Source organism: Sylvia atricapilla, chromosome 15 (genome assembly GCF_009819655.1).
Source record: "Sylvia atricapilla isolate bSylAtr1 chromosome 15, bSylAtr1.pri, whole genome shotgun sequence".
NCBI classification, from domain to species: domain Eukaryota; kingdom Metazoa; phylum Chordata; class Aves; order Passeriformes; family Sylviidae; genus Sylvia; species Sylvia atricapilla.
In genome coordinates, this window is record NC_089154.1 from 14,573,960 (window position 1) to 14,596,491 (window position 22,532).

The 22,532-nt window shown below is 42.4% G+C and overlaps 1 protein-coding gene across 1 annotated transcript in view; it reads left to right on the top strand.

Moving 5' to 3' along the window:
• Positions 1-458: 458 nt before the first annotated feature.
• CPPED1 (calcineurin like phosphoesterase domain containing 1) overlaps positions 459-22,532 on the top strand; it is a 38,678-nt gene continuing 16,604 nt past the window's right edge. Inside the window, exons 1-2 of the mRNA XM_066330290.1 lie at positions 459-576; positions 9,834-10,052. Coding sequence (XP_066186387.1) covers positions 501-576; positions 9,834-10,052 — 295 coding nt within the window. The 5' untranslated portion in view covers positions 459-500. The remainder of the gene's footprint in view (positions 577-9,833; positions 10,053-22,532) is intronic.

Below are 22,532 nucleotides of genomic sequence, written 5' to 3' on the forward strand. Positions count from 1 at the left end.
TGGCAGGACTCCCCCCACAGCCCCCGGCCCTGAGCCCCTCCGGCCCGGACTCCGGGGCTATGGCACGGCTCTCCTCAGAGCACCCCAGCCCCGAGCCCCTCCGGCCCGGACTCCAGGGTTATCCCAGGGCTCTCCCCACAGCCCGCCGGCCCTGAGCCCCTCCGGCCCGGACTCCGGGGCTATAGCACGGCTCTCCCCACAGCCCCCGGCCCTGAGCCCCTCCGGACCCCGGGGCTATCCCAGGGCTCTCCCCACAGCCCCCGGCCCCGAGCCCTTCCGGCCCGGACTCCAGGGCTATGGCAGGGCTCTCCCCACAGCCCCCGGCCCTGAGCCCCTCCGGCCCGGACTCCGGGGCTATAGCACGGCTCTCCCCACAGCCCCCGGCCCCAGCCCCTCCGGACCCCGGGGCTCCCGCCCGCGCCAGGCGCCGCCCCCGGCGGAGGCGGTGCGGCCCGCGGCGGCCGGGCCCGGCGGTGGCAGCGGCCGTGCGGGCCGGGGCCATGGCGGCGGCGGCGGCGGCGGCGGGGGACGTGTTCCTGCGGGCCCGCGGCAGGACTCTGAGCGCATTCCGCCCAGGTACGGGCAGCCGAGCCGCGGGCTGTGCCCCGCCGGGCGGGACGGGCGTGCGGAGGGAGGCCCCGGGCGGCGGCGGCGGCGGGAGGAGCTGCCGGCGGGCCAGGGGAGGCGGGGAGCGCCGGGGCCTGGGCTGGCTGTGGCGGGGAGCGAGGGGCACTGCGCGGGCGGACGGGGCTGTGGCCGCCCCTCCGAGCCCCGTGTGACGGGGCCGCACGGATTTATCCCCGCGCTCCGCGTCCCGGGGAGATCCCGGCAGTGTCCGGCGCCGGATTCGCTTTAAAATGCTTAGCATGTCCGTGCTTAGCATAACGTGCCGTAGCAGTTTCTTGGCTGTGCTGTTTTTATACCTGCAGGGTGACCTCGCAGGTTGCCGCTGGGTCGCTGGTGCCCGAACGAAAAGCAGCCGTGGGGTGGGTGTTTCACAGCTGGGTGAGATGCTGCTTTCCCTGGGTAAGATGCTCGGCTCAGGTGCTCCCCTGGCCTTTCCCCACAGCTGTCGTGTTCCCGCATATGCATCTGAGCAAATGACAAAGTTACTGCTGCCTCTTGGCTGTGGTAATAACACCGAGCCTGTTGGTAAAATCCTCCCAGGGATGGAGGTTCTACGGCGTGCCGCGGTTTTTCAGGGATACAGCTGCTTAAGACATCATTTCCTACGGCCACGCATAGAAGGTCTTCTGTTTCTCTGTATTTGTGAATTTCAGATTGTATTGGTTTGGTGAGATCAGCGAGGGCTGTTCCATCCCAACGATTTTGTGGTCTTTTCTTGGGTTGCACTGGAAATATTTGGCTTTGCTTGTTGCCAAATAAAGAAAAATCACCAACTCAGAGCATGTGAAGTATATGTATACAGCCGTTCTGGCAACCTATTAATTGCAGATGGTCTGCTTGGTTTGGAACAGAATGCCTAGCATGTGCTGAGGGGACAGATGGCAGACAAGCCATCAAGTTAAATCAATTGTATAGTGAAATTTTGACAAAAGGAGTGTTCAACAGCAGTGTAAAAATTCCTGAATAAAAGCTGTATCTAACTCCTTCAAAATTTCCTTAAACATGGAAGAAAACGTCATTTGGGAATCTGTTTTCCGGGTGTGTTTCTTTCTTCTGAGGTGTCCTTGTTCAGAATTTTTAAAGTATTGGTTAAGACATTTCTTACCAGTTGATTGGTTTTGATCTTGTTCAGATTGTTAGGCTGTCATAGTCCAGTCCTCAGGTGGAATGTTTTTTTGTAAATAATTTACTTGGGTCTTTCTTAAGAGGCTAAAGTTCAACATGTTTTAATAACAAAATGATTGGGAAAAAAAAAAAAAAAAAAAAAAGAGAACCAAGGGATGTTAAAACGGAGGCAAATTTTCATGCAGTTTAAGAGGAAAATCAGTTATCTCTGTTTTGCTGCTTTTCTCAGTCTTAAGGTTCCACTCCTGTTCAACCTGTATCCACATAAAGCATGTACTGCCACAGCATGGTGCTTCCTTTAAAAATTTGAAAGCCACTATTGAGAGCTGAATTTCGGTTTTTTTCTTACTACTCTTTCTGCAAAGTCCCTTTTCCACTTCCTCTTCCCTACTGGTGATTTGTTCAGTCTGCTTTTACATAGCATGGAGGCTTTACTTTCTAAAATAAATTCTCTCTTTTCTACCCATGTGAAACTTTGCTTCAGTTGTCTTCTCCTTCTGTTAGTATTTGAGTGAAGAAACAGGACCATGTGTTTGGGTAAGTGCTGTCTCCACCACTTCTCTCCAGGAGTCAGGGGTTATATTGCTTCAGAATTTTTATTTGTTTGGTTTTTCCTGGTCCCAAGTGTGTCAGCATGCTGTGCAAAGAATTTCTGTGAAAAGTGCTAGAACACTTTTTCCAAGTAACTAAACAAGTGATAGTCCTGCGAGTTGAACTGGTTGGGAAGTGTCTGTTTGAACCTGTTTTTTGCTAGTTTTAGTTGATGGTTCCAAAACCTTTCTGTGGAGCAGGCGAATAGCCAGTATTGCATCCTCACAGCCTGAGTTCCACATGTGATTTGTGTTCCTGTCATGCCTCCCTTACCAATCTTTTACATACTGTCAATTCTCATATTTTTATTTTGCTTTATTCTCTGTTCCTTTCCAATCTCTGATTTTTTGCCATTTTTGAATATTGAAGTAACGTCTTGGTAGCACTTGGTAAAACTCCTATGAAGCTGGTGATGTTTTTCCCCATGTGCACTTTGCTGCACTTTTTTTTTGCACAAACTTCATCCTTTTTTTGAGCAGTCACTGCACAGGAAATCTCTCCTCAGCTCTTCACAACCAGGCCTGATTCTCATGCTGCCAAATGGCTTAATTTCAGCAAATTCCCCTTCCTCCTGCTCAGTTGCTGTGACAGATAGTTGTGAGTTTGTTGAGCAGTGTATAGGTGCCTGTACAGATCCAGGTGGGATCTAGGTCTCTTGTCCATTTACCAGTTTTCTGTGCATACAAGGACTTAATTTCATATTTCCAGGCAGCTTGGCTTGGTTAGAAGCCTCTTGGAGATGGCATCAAGTGGATGTCCCATGTCCCTGTAAAAGCTGTTGATTACTCCTCCTGAGGAATCAGTAAACACAGGAGCAGTCTTGGTTAGCATTTCTATCACTTGTCTGTACAGATGCCACTTTTTTTTTTAATAGTGGTCACCTCCCTGTTCCTTTGGTGCAAGGGCAGTTTTAGGGATAAGTCCCCAGAAGGTGACTGGTTTTCACTTTTGGAAAGGTCTGTGGATGCCACCTGATCTGGGTGGTTTGTCAGTGCCTGTGTCTGTTTGTTGAATCATCAACTGGTATTTTGATTTGAGGCAGATCTGATGTGCTATCTGTCAGGAGGAATTATCACACTAGATCTTCACAAGTTCCCTCACAATACAAGTGGATACAAAAATGTACCTTCTTTTTAGCCTTTATTTTTGAGTGCATCTTGCATGTCTGGAGCATCTGTTAACTTCAGTGAGTGTCTGGCAGGCTACCTGCTCCTAATCCCCCTGCAAAGTGCTTTATTAGTTCTCAGATTTATGCTGTTTCAAGTTCTTCACTTTTTATAGCTTGACTTCTTGGACTTTAGCATCCAACCCTCCCAGTGTAATTATCGTTCCTGTTTGTTTTTTTTTTTGGTTGTTTTTTTTTTTAATTTGAATGCTTTAGCTTTCCAAAGGACGCTGTCCTGCTCTTACCAGCCTCCTTATGGCTGTTACATAAGTAGTTCAGACAGTCTGGATTCTTTTTGGTCTTTCTGAAGTCCTTAGTAAGTGCTGTGCATATGGCCTGAGCCTCTGGGACAGTGTATTTGAATGGTTACCATGCTGCCTTCAAGGATTTTTGCACTTTTTAAAAGCATCATAATTATATATAATTCGCCTTCCGTTGAAATTAAATACAACCGCAGTTGATTTCTTGCTTTCAGAAGAGTGTTGGAGCTTGGCACATTATGATTACTGTTCTAGAGCTCCTCAACAGTAATATTTTTGAGCACTGATCAGAACTGCTTCCCAGCTTGCATATTCCATTCCCAGTACTGTCTCCAAGTCTCATATGAATTAGGGAAATTTTTATGTGGGTTTTGAGAAACTTTCTGTGACTTCACCTTGTCATTATGCAAGCCACCCCCCTTCACACCTACAGTTCTGGGCTGTAAAGTTTTTGTAACGAGTTTACATGTTAAATCTGGGAGTGGGCATAAGGCATGACTAGAATTTAGCTTCTGTAGCCCTCAGTACAAATAAACTGTATCTGAGGGGGCATTTCTTACCTTGATGGTTATCTAAGAAGTTTGAAAGTATGTCTTTGGATAACAGTAGCAATGTCTCATTTATTTGAGAAATCATATTTTGTCATTTAGTGTTTCTACTGACAGTATTTTTAATACATAATTTCTGGAATAATTACTCTTTAAAAGGTTTTATTTTCTCTCTGAAAATGTATTTCAATACCTCTTTTTGAAGGGTTTAAAATTGCATAATTCATGACAGGTTGCCTTGGTCAGTCAACAGAACCTTCAGTAGCTGTATCTTTGGTAGACTCCCAGATTCACATGGATAAAAAACAGCTGAAAGACATGCGCATTTCTTTAGACTGAGATGTTTTGTATTTAGACATATAAAAACAATCAGTTTTCTACGCCCTATGTATTGATAATATTTTAATATATTACAGGGAGTTATTAAGAATGTAGTGCAATTCTTCTATTGGTTTTCAAGCTGTTTCAGGACTGAGAGTAATGGGAACAAATTGTTGCTGTTAGTGTTTTCTATGATACATACTGACTTCACTTAAGAGATTCCATTTTCCTTCCTGCATGGGGCTTCTTTGGAAAACCAAGGTTGTGCTTCCTTTGCAGTTTTACCCAGAAAAAGAGTGGCACACTTTGTAGGCACAGACAACTCAGGGCAGGGATCCATGTTCGTGTTTCTGCTGTGCTGTGATTTTCAGAGAGGTGATATTGATGCCCCTGTCAAAGCCAACGTGGCAATAGGGGCATTTTTGTATTTGTTACTACCCGTGCTGGACTGAGCAGGCACTGGAGATGTGTCCATGTCCAGACTGCTCTGACACCACAGTGTCTAAAGGGAGGTTATGGATAGGAGTAACTTTCCAGAATTAATTTATTTGCATTCAATTCTGCAGAGTGTAGAGGAAGATCAACACCAGTATTCTGTCAAACCCAACCAATGTACTTATAAAAAATCCCACCAGGGAAATACTGGAAATCCCACCAGTATGATGTGCCTGTCAGAGGCCAGTGGTTTCTGTGAGCATTCTCAATAGATGTGGTTGTGATCCTTGAAGGTGGAGAAAGAAAAGAGAGGTGAAACTAGGAAAAGCAGAAGGGGAAGAAATGAAGGGACAGCAAGAGATTAGCTGTTGTCCTTTAGAAGTTGGGAGATTTGGCTGAAACCCCACCTAAGTCCTTGAAGTGTCTTTTTGCCTGTGATGACAATACATGGCTGAGGTTTTCTCTGGTGAGTTGCTGCTGACTTCTTCAGTCCTTCACAGAATTAATCCTTAGATAAAATTAGAAGCTGGCACTGTTTTTCAGCCAGTGCTACTAAAAATACATTGCATTGATCCTCTATCTGTACTTTGGCATGCATGGGAGCAGAAAAAGGGGAGGAAGCTATTGAAACTAAGGCATCACATGTTTGTAACTTGGACTTCTTCTCTGGCAATCAGCTGTGCTTTTGAGGAGGTCTGGAACCAAAACTCACCTGAAATAGGAGTTTTCTCTTGCTTGGTGTGTAAGAGCAGCTCCACAGACATAGTTTGGAGAAATGGAAACCATATGTACTTCAGTTATTGGAGAAGTCTGTCAACCTTGTGCTGCATTTGTGTTTTCTTACTGTTATGGCAAATTTACTGTTATTCCCACAGAAGTAATTTGCTGTGTTTGAAGGGATGAGTGCCATTGTAGGTGTTATTGAACTGAAACCTTCAGGAGTAGCAGCTGGGACCTGGATCATGACTGGAGAATTGCTGCAAATTCGGCTGTGCCCAGTGGTGTTTGTTAGTTCTCTGGCAGACTCGGGCAGCCCCCAGCACGGGAGCAGAGCGAGCTCCTTCAGCACTGCTGCTGAGATGCAGTGCAGAGACAGAGGAAGGGGCTCGTGGGGCTGACTTCCAGGGCAGATGAGGTGCATTTGGCCTGCCCACAGCGTCTGTTCTGTGCGTGCCAACCAGCAGCTGGTGGGGGAGAAAAGGAGGGTGCATAATGATCTGAACAGGGTCTGTTGATAAACCATTTCATTGTAAGGCAGAAGACTCCTGGGTCCATCTCTGGAAGAAGCTTTTCCCAGCTGTTTCTTGTTGCCATCCTCTCACCATAGTGGTTTGTTGGAAGAGCACTGGTGCAGACCGGGTCCTGGGGTTTTCAGAACCAGTGAAACTGCACTAGTAGCAGCACCTGAAACTTCACCCAGACTGGTGTCACGGCTTGCACAGATGAGGAAAAACTTGCAAAAGCAACTCTGAAGACACACCAGTGAGGGCACTTCAAGAATTACCTCCTGGATGAGCTGGATTCAGAACAGGCTTCAGATGGGTGCCAGGTGCCAGTTCACACCAATGGTGTTGTGCTTATACAACTCTCACCATGATATTCTGGTTTTGTATTTGTAGTACTTTGCAGTAATTAAAGCACATCCCTGATTTTAAGTAAAAAGTTAAGTTGTAAGTTTAAACAGTGTCCTTACATTTTTTTGTTCCCATATATTTTTTGTTTCATGGAAACAATATCAGTGAGTACCAAGTGATAAGCTAATGGAATTTGGTTTAAGTACTAGTAAGTACTAGGGGGTTTTTTTAGTTTATTTGTTTTTAGTGTTTCTGGTTGGAGTGATCAAATAACAAGACAAAGGTAGGAAATATTTATTCAACCTTGCTGTTATTTTTGTAACTATTTGATGAGTTATTGAAAACCACAGAAATAGCTATTGACTGAATTATTTGACCAAGACCAGTTAATTAAACTAACATTTTAAGTAAATGTTGTTTATGTAGTCCTGATTCCTGACTCTCTTCTGATATCCCTGCTTCACTTTCTTCATTTTATCTTTTTCTTTCCTACAGGAGAATATAGCATATACCTTTGCATCATTTTCAGTTCCTTTCTTTTTTCACCTCCTATCTCCTTCCTTTTCTCCCCACTCTTCACCACCTCCACCCCTGCATCTTCTGTTTCTCCTTTCTTCTGCCATTTCTTGATTCTGTCTGTGTACTGAACTTCTCTTTTGAAATCCATCTTCTCAGTCTCTCTCTTTGCCTCACATGACCATCACTCACCCACTCAAACCAAAGCATCTGTGCACAGTCTTAGAAACATTCAGGTGCTTCAAACCTGGAGAGTTACTGCATTGGCACGGATGTAAGTCAGGAAAATTAAATATCCCTGAAACATATATAAGAATAACCCCTGGCTGTTGTAATAGGTGGTTTTCCCACTGCCCCTGTGCACTGTCTGCTCACCACACCTGTCTGTGTTCAGGTGTTCTGTCTGAGGCCCCTGGGAGCTGCTGCCTGTGCCACCACCCACCATCACTGGGCCTCTGAAAGGATAACACAGTCCTGTCCACACTTGAAACACAGGCTTTAAAAACAAATGCTAGCTCTTTGTTCTAAGTAGTCTCTGTAAAAATAAATGGATGTAACTGTATTTTATTTAGGCTGCTATGGTAAAAGGGCTGGCTTCAAATTAAACAGTACAAAACAAGTAGATTTTCCTCAGCGTTGATGTATCAGTATCAAGTTGCTGGAAAAGGGACAGGTATTAGTAGTCCTGCCATATTGTTCAAAGGTTTGATCTTTTTTTCCCCATGTAATGAATAAATTGGGCCACTCCTCCAAACCAAGTTCCTGTTTCAGACTTTCCCTTTTTTCATTTTCATTTTGTAGGGGTTGTAAAGGGTTTCTGATGCAAGCTTCCTTAACTGATTTTTTCCTATAGCTTTCCACCTATAAAAACTGTAAGTTGATTTCTCTGCACAGGCAGTGCCTTTACTGCATCATGTAAGCTGCCTTTATGGCAATTTTACTTTTTCATGCAAGTCATAAAATAAAAATCTAAATGACTTTGTGGCATTCAACTGGTTCCATAAAGCTCCTACTGCAAACTCCTGGATAAATGGATCATTTCACTTCTCTGAACAGTTGTGTAACTTGAAGAGTAACTTTTATTTCAGAATTAAAAGCCAATGAGTGGCTAGAAGTTTCTGTCTATAAAAGATGTGATTATTATTTAGAGTAAGTCAGTGCTGGTATATAAATAATTTTGTTTAGAAATGAAATGTTAGTTTAACTAAAGTGCAGAAGCTTTCATTTGGCAAAAAGATCTGATGCCATAGCAACAGATGACAATTACAAGCAGCTTCCGGGAGTTGCCTGCATTCCTCATCCCTCACTCCAGCCTCTCCATACCCATGGTGCAAGGGCTGGATTCTGCACTCTGTGTTCTACCCTTCCTTCAAAGAAACACACTCCTCCTCTTGAAGTGTGAAGCTTCAGCTCTGGAGCTTGTGGAAGGAAGTCAAGAGTCCATCCGTGTGTTGGACATGCTACTTCTCTGCTGTTACTAGAAGACCAGTTTTGCCTCAAAACGAATTTCAGATCAGACTGACATCGTATGAGAGTATATTTATGGATCATATTTTCATTTTAAATAATTTATATCTTTTCTTTTTAGGTTCAAAAGATGAATGGCTATAGATGGATGTAGTCAGTGAGTTTTTGACTAAGTGTCTTAACTACTGATTTAAACCCTCCAATAACAGTAAATGTATTAAGCCAAATAGAGCTGTCAAAACTAAAATATTCAGGTTGCAAATGAATGCATATAGACAGCTGGAGAAACCACAGTGTACTTGGGTTTGTACGTCATTTCCAGCTTGAGACATAAGTGTAGGAAACAGGCTGCCCATTTTTGTTTTACATTTGTAGCCAACTGTTGTTTTATTTGCCCACTGTTGAGATTTCTTTTCCGATAGGGCTTGTAGTCACATATATCATCATTTGTTTGTTGTGATTGGTATTACAGTGCTGGAGAAAGAAGTTTACAGAAAATGGTACCAGTACCAGTTCTGTCTCACTCTCTGCCTACACTGACTCTGTCCATGGAAATTTGTTTTTCTGAGTTCTCACCTTTGTGTCACAGGTCTTGGGAGCAGTTGTGGCAGCAGAACATTTATATTTGCATTGTTCCTGATGAATTCAGATGTTGCTGGGTTTAGTGTTTGCTGACCTTGGTCCTGCTGAGCAGCTTTGGTTCTGGCTCCAAAGGATGTGCTACATCCAGGTTTTCTCTGAAACTATGAGAACAAAAAGCATCTACCTCGTTAATAATTTAAGAAAAGGTCTACTGGAACCATAAAATGTGAAACTTGTTAATTAAAGAAGCAATAATTGGAATCTTAAAAGAGTCGGCTGAAGTCTAATGTTACACACTTGTGCTGTGTTGTAGTCTTGTAATTTCCAGCACTATTTGCTGAATTCTTCACATACCTCTCTTCTAATCAGTCTGTAATTACTATGTGGTATAATTAGATTAGTATACTTTCATTTATTACAACTACACATTAGAGGAAAATTTTGTACTTCTGCCTTTATATTTGTCCTGTATGAATGAGTGCAGAATTCTGTACTTGTGTTGGAGCAGTGTCAACCTACTGAGGTGCAGAACAATCAATTTAATGATGCGTGGAAGCTTTCATTCTCTTTTTAAGTGTCTCTACTGGGTTTGGGGTTTTTTTTCCTCTTTTTTTCTTCTTAGATGCTGAGTACCAATGGAAGGGGCCCTTCTACTTCATCCAAGGAGCAGATCCTCAGTTTGGACTGATGAAAGCTTGGACACATGGAGACACTGAAAATGGAGATGATGAATGGGGAGAAGAAATTAAGTTAGCAGAGCAAGCAGTGCAGGCTGTTAACAAACTAAGCCCTAAACCCAAGTTCTTTGTGCTGTGTGGAGACCTTGTCCATGGAATGCCAGGTAAGGCAATTAAAAGTGCAGAGTGGAGGTAGTAACTCCATTTTTTTAACATTGGTAATTGGTAATAAGGCTAATTTACTTGACTTCAAAATAGTCTTTTGTAACTATCGTTAGTTCCTGTTTTGGTGGTTTTGGGGAAAAAACCTGTCATCTGTAGATGATTCTTGAGATACTATTCTGATTTCTTCATCTGAATTCCTGTAGCATTCATGTTAAGGCTGTACTTTCATTAATTAATTGCTTTCTTTTCAGTAAAAGAATTTTTTTTTAAAATAAGAGTCTTTTGCCTAAACAAATTACTTTGAGATTACAGAGGGGCTCTAGTCACTGGGGAGAAGTAATGCCAAGAAAATAGTAAAAACTGGATATGGTTTTTTGAGTACCTAAAGTGAGTAAGGCTTAGAGAACTCTTCAGATTTCTAGTGCTTAATAAATTCAAATATTTAAGTTATTAAAATGCTGGAGGTCAGTGAGATGAAGCTCTAGCAACTCAGTCCAGTGGCTGTGGGACTCTGAGCTCAGTATGTTTCTTTGTACCCTGAGAAGAAGAACAACAAACCACCCAGAAAGGTGAGTTACAAGAAAAGAGAAGCACTTTTCTTGGAAGTGAAACCCAGAAGCGGTGTTACCTGCTGAGAAGTGGTCTGCAAAGCAGATCTCAGCACGGTGTCTGCCGTTTGTTAGCCCTGATACAGACAGCCCTGCCTCTGTCGCTTGCCAGCACCACAATCCACCCAGGGAGCCTTGCAGGCTTTTTGTGCTGTGTGCTCCACTCTGCTTCACAGCCCACCTGCACCTGAGGAGCTGCTTCCAGCCCCTGCTCACACAGCACACTGGGGACCTTTCACTAATCCCTGCAGTGTCCCACTGTGTTAATTTTAAGACGTCAGCTGTCAAATTGATTGACAGTATTTATGGGCTTTCTTTTGATCAGAACACAGTTTTGCTGAAAGAGTGGGGAAGTGTAAAAACCAACAGATTTGAGCTTGGTTGAATCTCCTGTGTAACACTTCAGTAGCTTGGTGATAAAGTATGCCATGATGCAGTTTTATTGGCCTGTGTGCTTCCATTAGTTTTGGAATCATCTTCCTATAGCAGAGTTTTAATAAATATTTTGATTAGCAGTTCTAATTTGTGTAGGTGTTCCAAATATTTTGGTTTCAGTATCCCTTGTAAGGTGAAGAAAAGTCAGGACGAATAATGTGTGTTACACATCCTGTCAAGAAGGATCTTTCTCTCAAAAAAATATAAATAATCCAGGAAGCTAAGTTAGTTTCTTTTTACCTGGTTATTTCTCAAATACTCATTAAGCAGTGCAAAGTTCTGGGTAGTTTTTGTCTCTTGGGACTTGAAACAACATTATTCTAAGGCTTCTCTGTTGGTAGAGTTTTAAGTGTGAACTAGAGAGCCAGCAGTCTTCTGACTTGCCGTGGGCACTAAATGGCTGGATACAGTAAGTGTATGATACTTCTTGTATTTGATTGTTTGGGTTTTTTTCTGGCAACGGTTCTCTGTAGTCATGATTGTCCTCTTACTAGTGTATGCCTCAGACTTCATAATGTTTTAAATGCAAACCTGTTAGGGCATTGCAAAACATCAGCATTGTTTGTTTTGTTAACAGACGTGAAAAAACGGAGTGGATTGTACTGGTGAGATCACCTACATTGTGTGGTGGCTGTGCTGTGTCTTGTATAAATATTTGAAGCTGCCTTGTGCAATTTCCAAGAAATTGCAGGAAGGAGCAGTTCATTACTCAGTAAACTTAAAGGTCTTTTCCAGGCTAAATGATTCAATGATTCTGTGATTACCTCACTCGAGGCACCATATTTTAACTTCTCTAATAATTTCTTGGTGATTGAAATTATGGTAATAGTTTTCAAGCCTGTGTTATCATGTAGTTATATAAAGTGGTTAAGGAAATGCACTATTAAAAGGAACTGTAGAATATTCAGCTGGAACAATTACTTACTTCATCATTGCCTTTGTGTTTATACAAATGGCTTGCTCTGCCGTGTGTTGATAAACACACAGGTACAATTTAACCATCAGGTTGTACATAAGAATACAGTTTTACAGCCCTTTGTCTGTCTAAACTGCTGATAGAGGTCACAGTGCTCTGTGGTGCAGGTACCTGTGGATTAGCAGTATGGGACTAAAATCGAATGGGCAACACAGACCTTCCTCTCTTCTCTTAAAATATTTTATCCTGGAGTACTAAGGGTGAAATTTTTGATGGGACTGTTTTAAAGCATGCACTGTAGTCATTTAGGTGAGCCAGTGTTGAAGGCTTTTGCAGCGGAACTCCCAAGAAATCTCAGAATTCCAGCAGCTAGAAGTGATGAGGAGAATCCTGATCAGCTGGGAAGCAATCAGGCACAGCACTTGGAATCCATTACAGATGTCATTAGAGCAACGAAGTAATCATATCGTGGTATTTAGCTGCTGATTAAAAGTAGTTTGTACTCTGAATATTTTTTCCAGAAGTTTTTCTTGATTACATAATCAAGAATAGGATATCTATTCTTGGTAACACTAATATTGTGGTACAATCACATCAAGAATTTAAAGCGATACCTTATAGTGCAACTGTGTCACTGAATATCATTTCTGTTATCCTGAGGCTTACACTTGGATACACCATGACAATGAAGGACTTCCTTCTGAAGGCATTTGTATGCATTAAGTATCATATCATTTAGGATGACCAAAATGGTAATTTATAAAATATCATTGATCAGATTATATGTTTATTTAACTGCATTTTTCTAAAACTCTGGAAATTTATTTCTAAAAATGTTACTGTTCTCATATAAATTTGGAACCTTCTGTTTGCTTTTATGAAAACTTCCAGTATTGTTTCATTACTAATTCACTCAAAGCCCAACAGTCCAGTTGCAGTCCACTAGCCAGTTCCTCACCCATCTTGTTCTCCAGTAATCCAGACTGCAGCATCCTGTGTTTCCTGTGCTCCTTTAGCTCTGGGAGAACATTTCAGTGCAGGGAGGCCAAGGAGGCTGTGAGTGCCTGGCACTTGTCACTGCCCCACACAGCAGTGGGCTGTATTTTATTGTTTTATTGCATAAGTAGCAGTAGAAGCTTTTGCTGCCCTCTACTAGTTGCAGCCCTTAGAGCACTTTTCCTGACAGCAGCCTTGCATACCCAGGTACCTTTCAAGTATGTCTTTGGTTCCAGCTCCTTTCTATGTCCTTTTTTCTTTGGTTCTTAGGCATGAGTTCCTCATTTAGCCAGATCATTTTCCCTATAGCCTGCGTTTTTCTGTCTCCCCCTGCCTTCCCTGAGAATCCAGAAGGACATTCTTGTGTTCGTAGGAGCTTGTCTTTGAAGACTTGTCAACCCTCTCAAACTCTTGCTCTCAGAGCTGCCTGACACAGGATCCTGTGTAGCTGGTCCCTGAGTAAGCCAGTCTGCTGTCCTGAGGCCCCAGGTGTGCTCTCTGCCTTTCCTGTTCCCCTTGGGATCCTCCACCTTGGAGGCTGCTGGAGCCAGGGCTGCCAGGATGAACTCGTCCCCAGCACTGCTGTAGTAGCACCAGCAGAGTTGGCCCTGTCTCTGTCAGGGGATTGTCCCAGACTGTCCTGGTTCCAGGTCTGCTGTCAGCAGGTGTCGGGGGGTTAGTTATCACCCGAGAGCCAGGGTGATCTAGAGACTTTCTCAAGTTGCTCACAGTAGACTTGATCCATTCTTCTGCTCTTTTTGGGCGGTCTGTAGCAAAATCCCACTTTTAGTGGCTGAGCTCTTCCTGATCCTGCCTCAAGTTCAATGAAGCTGGTGTCTGTTCCATACAATAGTGCCCTCCAAACATGGGGCAAACTCCCCCCACTTCTTTCTTGCCTGTTTCAGTTTGACATGAACGTGGTGCTTCCTTCTCCATCCCATGTGGAGTGTGGATTGGTGTCCAGGTAACAGCATCAGCATTTCAGCACCTTTGTTACAGCAGCACAGAATTCAGCTGGTGGCAGCCAAGGTCACCTGAGAAACACTCACTGTGAAGTTGAGAATCCAGCAACTATTTTTAAGTGGCCGGATTCCTTCGGAGGAAATTATTTAACTGCATTTTTTTAATGATGCTACTGCTATCAGTAACTTGATAGTTCTGGCTAGGAAAGTAATTTTTGTGATGTATTTAGTGCAGGTGTTTTTTGTTGTTTTTTTTTTTTTTCATGCATTGTTCTGGCTACACGAGTAAAAGGGCAAAACATCAAGTCTCTTGCAAACTGACTTGGCTCTGACTGCAATAAAATGTCAGTGTTTAGAGACTAAATGAAACGAGACTTGTGTAATAATGTGTATAATCACAAAAAAACTGATAGAATTTGATTAAGCTCTATCTGTTAGCAGTGTGATAATGGATCAGTGAGCAAGTAATGTTTATGCTTGCAGTTTTAAATTCGTTTGTGTGTATATGTTAATTACAAGAAATCAAAATTATTGGGATTTACTATGGTGGCACTTCAAATACACTGTGAACACTTGTACTAATTGTTTTAGTTAATGTGAAGCTATAATAATCTCTAATATACACATTCCCTACCCAGGTCATGCAGTGCTCTATAATCTCACATCAGCCTTTTCTGTCAATTAAGCCTAAGTAGTGATATTTTTCTGGTTTTTTCCTACCTTTGTTTTACATTATTAAATTGTTTAATTAAGGGTTTTCAAATCATTATTTATAACACGTTTCACCATTTGTGCTTTTACAAATGTATCTTTTCTATATGGATCAGCCTAAAACATCTGATTGTTTAATGATCTTTACAGAGCTGCAGTCATATTTAATAATGGTTTTTTACTGCTCCTTGGTTTTCTTGCTGTCTGTGTCTCTCACTCTCTTTTTTGGGCTGTACTTGAATTGTAAGACCTTTCAGGACTATGTCTGTTACATATTTTGATGTTTTTCCCGTGCCATCTAATGCGTGTGTCAGGCTGTGAGCCCAGGCCTGTGTTGTTGCTGTGAACAGTTTAAACAGGAGGTGACAGAAAGGGCCCTGACAATAGACAAGCTGAAAACAGAGGTGCCCAAACTCTGCACAGCTCATTGCTGATGTGTTCGTGGTCACTGAGGCACTGCAGCCTTGAAGGCTGCCAGAACAGTAGTGCTTTGTGTCATGGGGGAAAAGCAGCTGGGCATGGTCCCAGAGCTGCAGCAGCTGGTGCTGGGGAAAGGTACAGACTCACCTTCGACATCTGGCATCCTGTAAAAAGCAGCCATGAGTTTGGGAAAGAATTGTCACTGACACAATCACTGTGGGACTGCAGGTGATGCCTGTGCTCTCCCTGCCCCAGGGTCCTTCCTCTCTCCCTGCTTTTTCTCCTCCAAGCGTCGAGGGGCCCTGCCTACAGCCAGGATGTGTGTGCTGCTGCTGCTTCCAGGGGCCCCAGCTCTTCTGGGACATCCCCTGGCTGCCTGCTGTGCTGTGTGCATGTGTGTGTGTATCTGGGTGTGAGCACCACCACTTGGCGTTTCCCCCAGGAATTCGCACGTTCCGCTAACGCTCTGAACTCCTCCATAAAGCCTCCGTGAGACACGTCAGCTCAGTTCCCCTAATTACAATTCGGGGCAGCACCATGTTCTTCATGTGAAAGGCTGAACTGGCTGCACATCTCCTCAAAATTATATACCCTCTGCTGTCTCCCGTGCAGTGTTTCTTCATGTAATAAAGCAGGCAAAGGATGCGCGGCAAGATTTTAGAAACAGGTGCCAAATGTTGGGATTCTGGGTTCATATTTAGACAGCAATTAAGTGGCAGTTTTTCAAAGCACTGCTTCTCCATTTGACTTCTGCATGACAGTTTGATGATCAGAATGTGAGATGAGATGGGCATACTGGCTTTTGTACAATTAGTCCCTCTTATGAGCTGTGACACGTCCACAGAGGAGAGTGAAGTTATTTAATTCAGAATAGACAAGCTGCAGAGCTGAGGAACATCAGAGCTGATGGTTCTGGTGGCCAGACAGCAGTATAGCTTCATTTCTGTTTATAATCACTGTTGCATTTGAAGGCATCCTCTCTCCTGGGAGAATCACAACTGGATTAGCCTGAGCTGTTTTCACATGCCCAGATTGGATTTTGCAGCTGCCATGGTCCAAAGTATTTGTCTCTTGTTTCTGGTAAATATAAAGTGCCTTAACACGACTCCCTCCAAAAGTGCAGTTTTTATAGACAGTAAAGCTTGAGACACAGGCTGCAGTGTATAATTGCAAACACCTTACTGGGTAACTCTAAAAAAAAACCTCTTTAATTTGCCTAATTTTTTAAACTAGGGAAAGCACACACCATAGCAAATGTTCCTAGTGAAAGCATTATTGTTTGAAAACTATTTGTGAATGTTTGGAATTCTCTTACCTAAGACACCATCTTGTGCTGGTCAGTAAAGGTCGGTGAATACTTGGTTTGTGTAAGAGCTGAGGTTGGTATTTCCCAGGAAGTCCCACCTGTCTTTTGGTCCAGGATCCACTAAAAGGGAACGTTGAGGAAGTTGTTAGTGTAGGAAACACGTAATGACAGAATGATTATGTGCAGTGCTTTATTGAAGAGCTCTGGGAGTCGGGTACAGACCCAAATCCAACTCCCACAAGGCTCAAAAAGTATACAGCCTTATACCCCTTCATTGTACAACTCTATGTTAATCATTAACCCCCCATTGTTCTGTTGTATACACCCAAGCGTGAATTTTGGTAAATATCTTCCCTTGTGATCCTCATGACTCTGGTTTAAGATAATAATCACATTCAGCTACCACTAATCGTTACAATTATATCATCTATCATATGATGATTAGGTACAGTTTCACCCGATCTAGTAGAGAATAGCTTTGTTTCTAAGGCCTGTGTATTTAAGTACAAATCATTCTCATCCCCCCTGATCACCTGGGCAAAGTTATACTCAATTTGGTTAAAACAATGCATGAAACAACATCCTGGTTGCACTGAAGCTGAGGTTCTATTCCCCGGCTTTGCGGCCACAGAAATCGTTCTTAATTTTTAACCTTATAACTATCAAAGAGTCCGGTTTTATCACACTTGATCAAGTCCACAGTGTGTTCTTCCTTGTCAGGAAACACTGCCCAGCGGGCTGCTGCACGTTTGCAGAGCTGCAGGTTTGCAGCAGCTTTGCAGCCAGGTGAGTGCTGTATTGCATCACACAGGAGTGGTTTGGTCCCGGTGCAGGGACAGAGGTGGTGGGAGTGCAGATCTGCTGCTGGGGAATTCTGCACAGGGATGGGATGGGAATGGAATGCTGAAATCTGCATGCAAATGCACAGGCTGCCATTTATACATTTGTGAACTGAATAAATTACAGAGAAATGTCAGGTCCAATTCAAGTTCTTAATGCTATATACAGTGATCTGGTAAGACGTTCCACAAAGGAAAAAAAATAATCTGTGAGCTGCTTTTAATACTGCTTTTAAACTACCATTAAATAACCGACTTTGCTAAAACAAAGAATCAGTAATTTTTTTAAAAAAAAATTGGCCAGATAAAATTAGGCTGCAGTCCTAGTCCTTAAGTGAGGCATGTATATAAGATATTTTGTCAAGTTTTAATTTTAACAAAAATACAATAATTATCAAAAAATCCCTTTAGCACCTAGAAGGCAAGAGCATGGATGCTGATACTTGATTTCTCCATATAACAGGCACATGAGCAGGCTAAAAAATAGTGTCTTAAAATATTGTTCCACCTTTAAAAATGTCTGTAAGCATTTCACCTTTACTATATTTGCTTTTTTTGCGTTTGAACTGGCTGCTTGGTTGACTGACAAAAGCAAGTTTGTGTATTTTTTAAACTCCCAGCAGTGTGGCACAGCTGGGGAGGAGGCAGCTGTATCCAGTGTCACTTGCAGTTTCAGCACAATTGTCAGCTAAATCCCAATTCCTGAATCTTTGTCAGTGGAAAATTGTAATAGAGCATGAAGTAGAAAAGGCGCAGATTGACTTTTTAGGTGCAAGGCAGAAGCAGAGGCTTTAAAATGTTTATAATGAATCGGGGTACAGGTGAAGGTTGTATTTGTTTGAGTGCAAGGTAACATTTCATTAATGTGTCACTGCCTGATCAATAGGGCAGTGTTAGGTGTGACCTGATTTCCTGGCCACAGTCTAAATATCAATCAATTTAAATAAACTCACTGCATCTCTTCCTTCTGCTGTTGGAACCTGTAACTCTGGTATGTTTGGCAGGATGAAATCCAAAACAAAATGTTTCTGGGCTCTTTTCTTCTCCAAACTCTTACACCAATGTTATTAATAATAGCTAAGGGTTTGGTAAGCAGCACGTTATTTGTTAAATATCTAATAATAACTGTTTAAAGAAATGCCGCTGCAGTTGCATAAATAAACATTTTGTAGTAATTATCTGATTCTAGTAAAACCTAATGGAGCGTTCAGAGCCTCAAACAGCTTTGTGTGAAATTAAATTTGCTCTAATCGGCCCAGAGCAGGATGGCATCAGGCATCTCCACACACAGGCTCATACTGCAGACACCACTGGCTGTCAGAAGCAAATGTTTCATCTTCAGCAAGTATATATTTATTTGTATTTTGTATGTTCTCTAATCTAGTCTACGGTTGAATTTAGAAATCTGATTGGCAGATCGATATCTCTAAATATTAAAATCTTGGAGACATAATTAGTTACAGAATATTCTCAGATCTTATATTTGATGATGCCAGTACTAGAGACAGTACTAAAAATCTAGTACAAGTACTAGAAGGTTTTTTTAATTTAAGTTTGGTTTTGGACTGTAGTGTTGCAGCATTTTTTCCTGTTTGTGATGATTTCCTCAGAAGCACGGGCCCAAAGGCAGTGGTGGCCTGTGCTTGCTGTGACAGCGCAGCGTTGCTGGGAGATGAGTGAGGATAAGAGCAGAGTTGAGCCTAAGTGAAGGATAATACTTATTTTCACAGCAGAGCACGGAGCAGTAAATGCCATGAGTTGGGTTGTTAAGTGGACACCTGTGTGGCTGGCACTCAGAAAAATGTCAGCATTTGCAGTTATTATATTTAATGTCATGCACTGAAACCAGGACCAGTTGATCCCCTAATAGGCCTCCTTGTTCAGTTGGGGATTTTGTCATTACTCTAATGTAATAATTGTTCATTATTAGCTCAAACCAGAGTTAAAATTTCTTCTTGTTTTAATGCCAAAAGTTATCTATTAAAATTAATTTGTGTTTTCATGTAAAGAAATCTTTGTGTGATCACTTTCTGAGTCTCAGAACAGATTATTATTTGTTTCAAATGTACTGAAAAAGTCACTTACAGCTGTAGACAAATGAGTATTCCAGATTCTGCTTTTCATGGAACTAATGAAATGAGGTTCTTCATAAGTTAGACTGAGTAGTCAGTCAGTTTGTTCAGGAGTGAATATAGTCATATTTACATTATTTTTAACTGCGTAATTTTTTGTTCATCATAAAATTGTCTTCAGGCTATTTGAAGATTAGAAATATATATGTCTAAAGAAGAGAGAGGAGACATTTTAGCTATTACAGCACAGACTGAAGCAAAAAACCTATTTCAGAACATGACCATAATGGGTTTATTAAAATGGATCAGCTTATTCTTGCATGTAATAATTTGGAATGACGCAGTGTGTTGCATTAGTTCATTACAACAGACACCAGAGGGGAAGCTTTTAAGTTTAAAGCAAGAAACAGTGAAGAGCACCAGTAAGACTGAACTGGGTGGCCAGAGAGGGCTTTGCTTTCTGTCCACTGCCCTGTCCTTTATCACATTTTTGTAGCATCCCAGGACAGAAAGAAAGTGGAGAACCGTGGTGGTTTGTTCTGCTGATGGCCCACGATAGGATCACTGCTTTTGTGGGATGGTGAGTTGTAAACACAGGAGCAGAGGGAAGAGTCAGGCCCTGGCAGTCACCCTGTGATGAGGTGGGGAAGAGCAGCAACAAGGCAGCCAGTGACAGGAGCAGTGTCAGGGCTGGGGACACTCCATCTGCATCAGTGCTCTAAGGGATGCTGGGGGCTGGTGTTTTGGGAAGTGGCAAGATCAGAGCTCAGATTTTTGTGTATATTAGTGCATAATAATCATGCCATTGCAGAAAAGGGATGCTGGGGGCTGGTGTTCTGAGAAGTGGCATGAGAGCTCAGATTTTTGTGTATGTTAGTGCACAGCAGTCATGCCATTGCAGAAAAGGGATGCTGGGGACTGGTGTTTTGGGAAGTGGCAAGATGAGAGCTCAAATGTTTGTGTATGTTAGTGCACAGCACTCATGCCATTGCAGAAAAGGGATGCTGGGGGTTGGTGTTTTGAGCAGTGGCAAGATTAAAGCTCACATTTTTGTGTATGTTAGTGCACAGCAGTCATGCAATCACAGAAGGAGCCCGGCAGGTGCTGTGTGATGGTGATGGTACCACTGGGTTTGGACCTGTGATGTCTTCCAAGTGACAGGGGCACCAGTGGGGCTGTCCCTGGGGAGGGGTCAGCAGACAGGGTGATGTAGGACCTTGCTTGTAGCCCTCTTAATCTGGAGCAAACAGCCAGGTGCCCAAGACAAGAGCAGAGATGAAAGGCAGTCCTGGTTTGGCAGGAGGAGGCTGCCTTCCCACAGAGATGGAGGGAGCAGTTCCATTTCCTCCAGTGCAGCTAAAAAAAGAGCATGTGTGAATATAGCCTTGGACTCCCCTCCTCCCTGGAAATGCAGAGAATAGGGCTGGGGGAGGTCTTCTAATGGAGGAGCAGGGCAGCTGCAGACAGAAGAAAACACAAAACAGGACAAATGTCTCATGAACAGGAGGTGCTCAAAATAGTTGGACTCTAAGCAATTGTGATGCATTGTAAGGCCCAGGAAAATACCCAAATCTGTTTTGTTTTTTAACAGTCATGTGATTGTTTTAAACAATAATTAGTTGTCTTTTGATGTCAGAGTACTTCTGGTATCATCATAAATTACAGAAGGAATGGGCCCAGTGTTTTTCTAAATCTTGTTTTCATCAGTGGTGTTTTGACATTTTCTGTTTTGCTTTTATCAAACGTAGGTACAATTTCTATTTGGTATTATGTATAGTATTTTTGTCTGCAGTGTAGTTCTTACTTTGATAGTCATTCTCTTAGGTTAAATGTTAAACAGATTGCAGTTATCATATCAGGGCTTTTCATGAGTGTTGCTGGCATAAAACTTAATTTTTTTTTATTTTCTTCTTCAAAGTGAAAATTTGTGCTTTCCATTAAGAAACAATGTGTTTGCAGCTCCTCTAAGTCTGGGGCACTTAAGATATATTAAAATACTAGACCAAGTAATGAGAAATACAGGAAATTATTGTGCCACATTTTTGCATATTGTTAAATTATTTGAAGACATCTGAGCTGAAGGCTTCTTCTGCCTTGGGAGGAGTATTTATACTTCTAACACCAAGCCAGGAATGCCTGGGGGTGCCACCTCCTAATGCCATCATAACCCACCCTCCTGGTTCCTAGCAGTAGAAAAACTGGTGCTATTGTCAATGAATTGATAATTTTTCAATCAGAATACTTCTGGAGGAAAAGTTGCAGAGTTAGTGGAGATTACTGGATGGGAGAATGGTGTTGTACAAAACCTGCCATCAGCATGGCAGACACAGCTTGGGGGGAAACAATGCTTTAAGTTGTTTGTAATAGCTGGTGCCTTACAAAAATTAAACTAAACCTGTTCTTGGAGAGGTGCACCCTTCTGTGGAGTACCAAAGAAAATTGTAACTAAGGATTAGTAGCTAAAGGATTATTTCTTTGTCACAATAATCTGTAATTCTGCTGACTGAAGACAGCTGCAGCAGAAATGCTGTAAAATACTGTCTTGAAATCTGCTCTTTGAGTGTGTGCAGAAGGCTGGTTCCTCTCAGCAGTGCAGGACAGAACTCTGGAGCTGTGGAGGTAAACAGGGACACACAACAGCAAACAACAGGCACAGTGACATTGCACCTTCGTGCTCCTGCTCACATCCCTCGGCTTTCCAAAATGATACACTGGGAAGCTGTGGGAAACTGCACACAACTGCACCAGCAACAGTTCTCACTTTCAGATTTTTCATAAAAGCCAAGCTGCCCTTTATGGGCTATTAATTTGTGAAGTCATTTATCTCAGGGCAAGACTTTATTTACACGGCCTAACATAAAGACGGAAAATTGTGGCTCGGGATTTAAAAATGTCACTGCACATGATGCCAGGATAAACATCACAGAAATTTATTTCAGTTGCATCTACCCTGGCACTTCACAAATAATTTTTTTGTATTGCCTTTTGGCACTGTGTTATTTCCCTATTCACCTACAACAAAGTTCCCTCTAAGCCAAAGAAATACATGTCCATCAAACAGGAATGTTTTTCATAAAAAATGGAATAATTAGATATTACAGCTCTGTGCCTGAGCGAGATTAAAAGGATATTTTTTATGCTGTGGCAGGGACCACTTTAATTTTCCAGTGGCTTCTTTTACCTCTTTACCTCTTTGTCCTCTTTACCTCTTCCT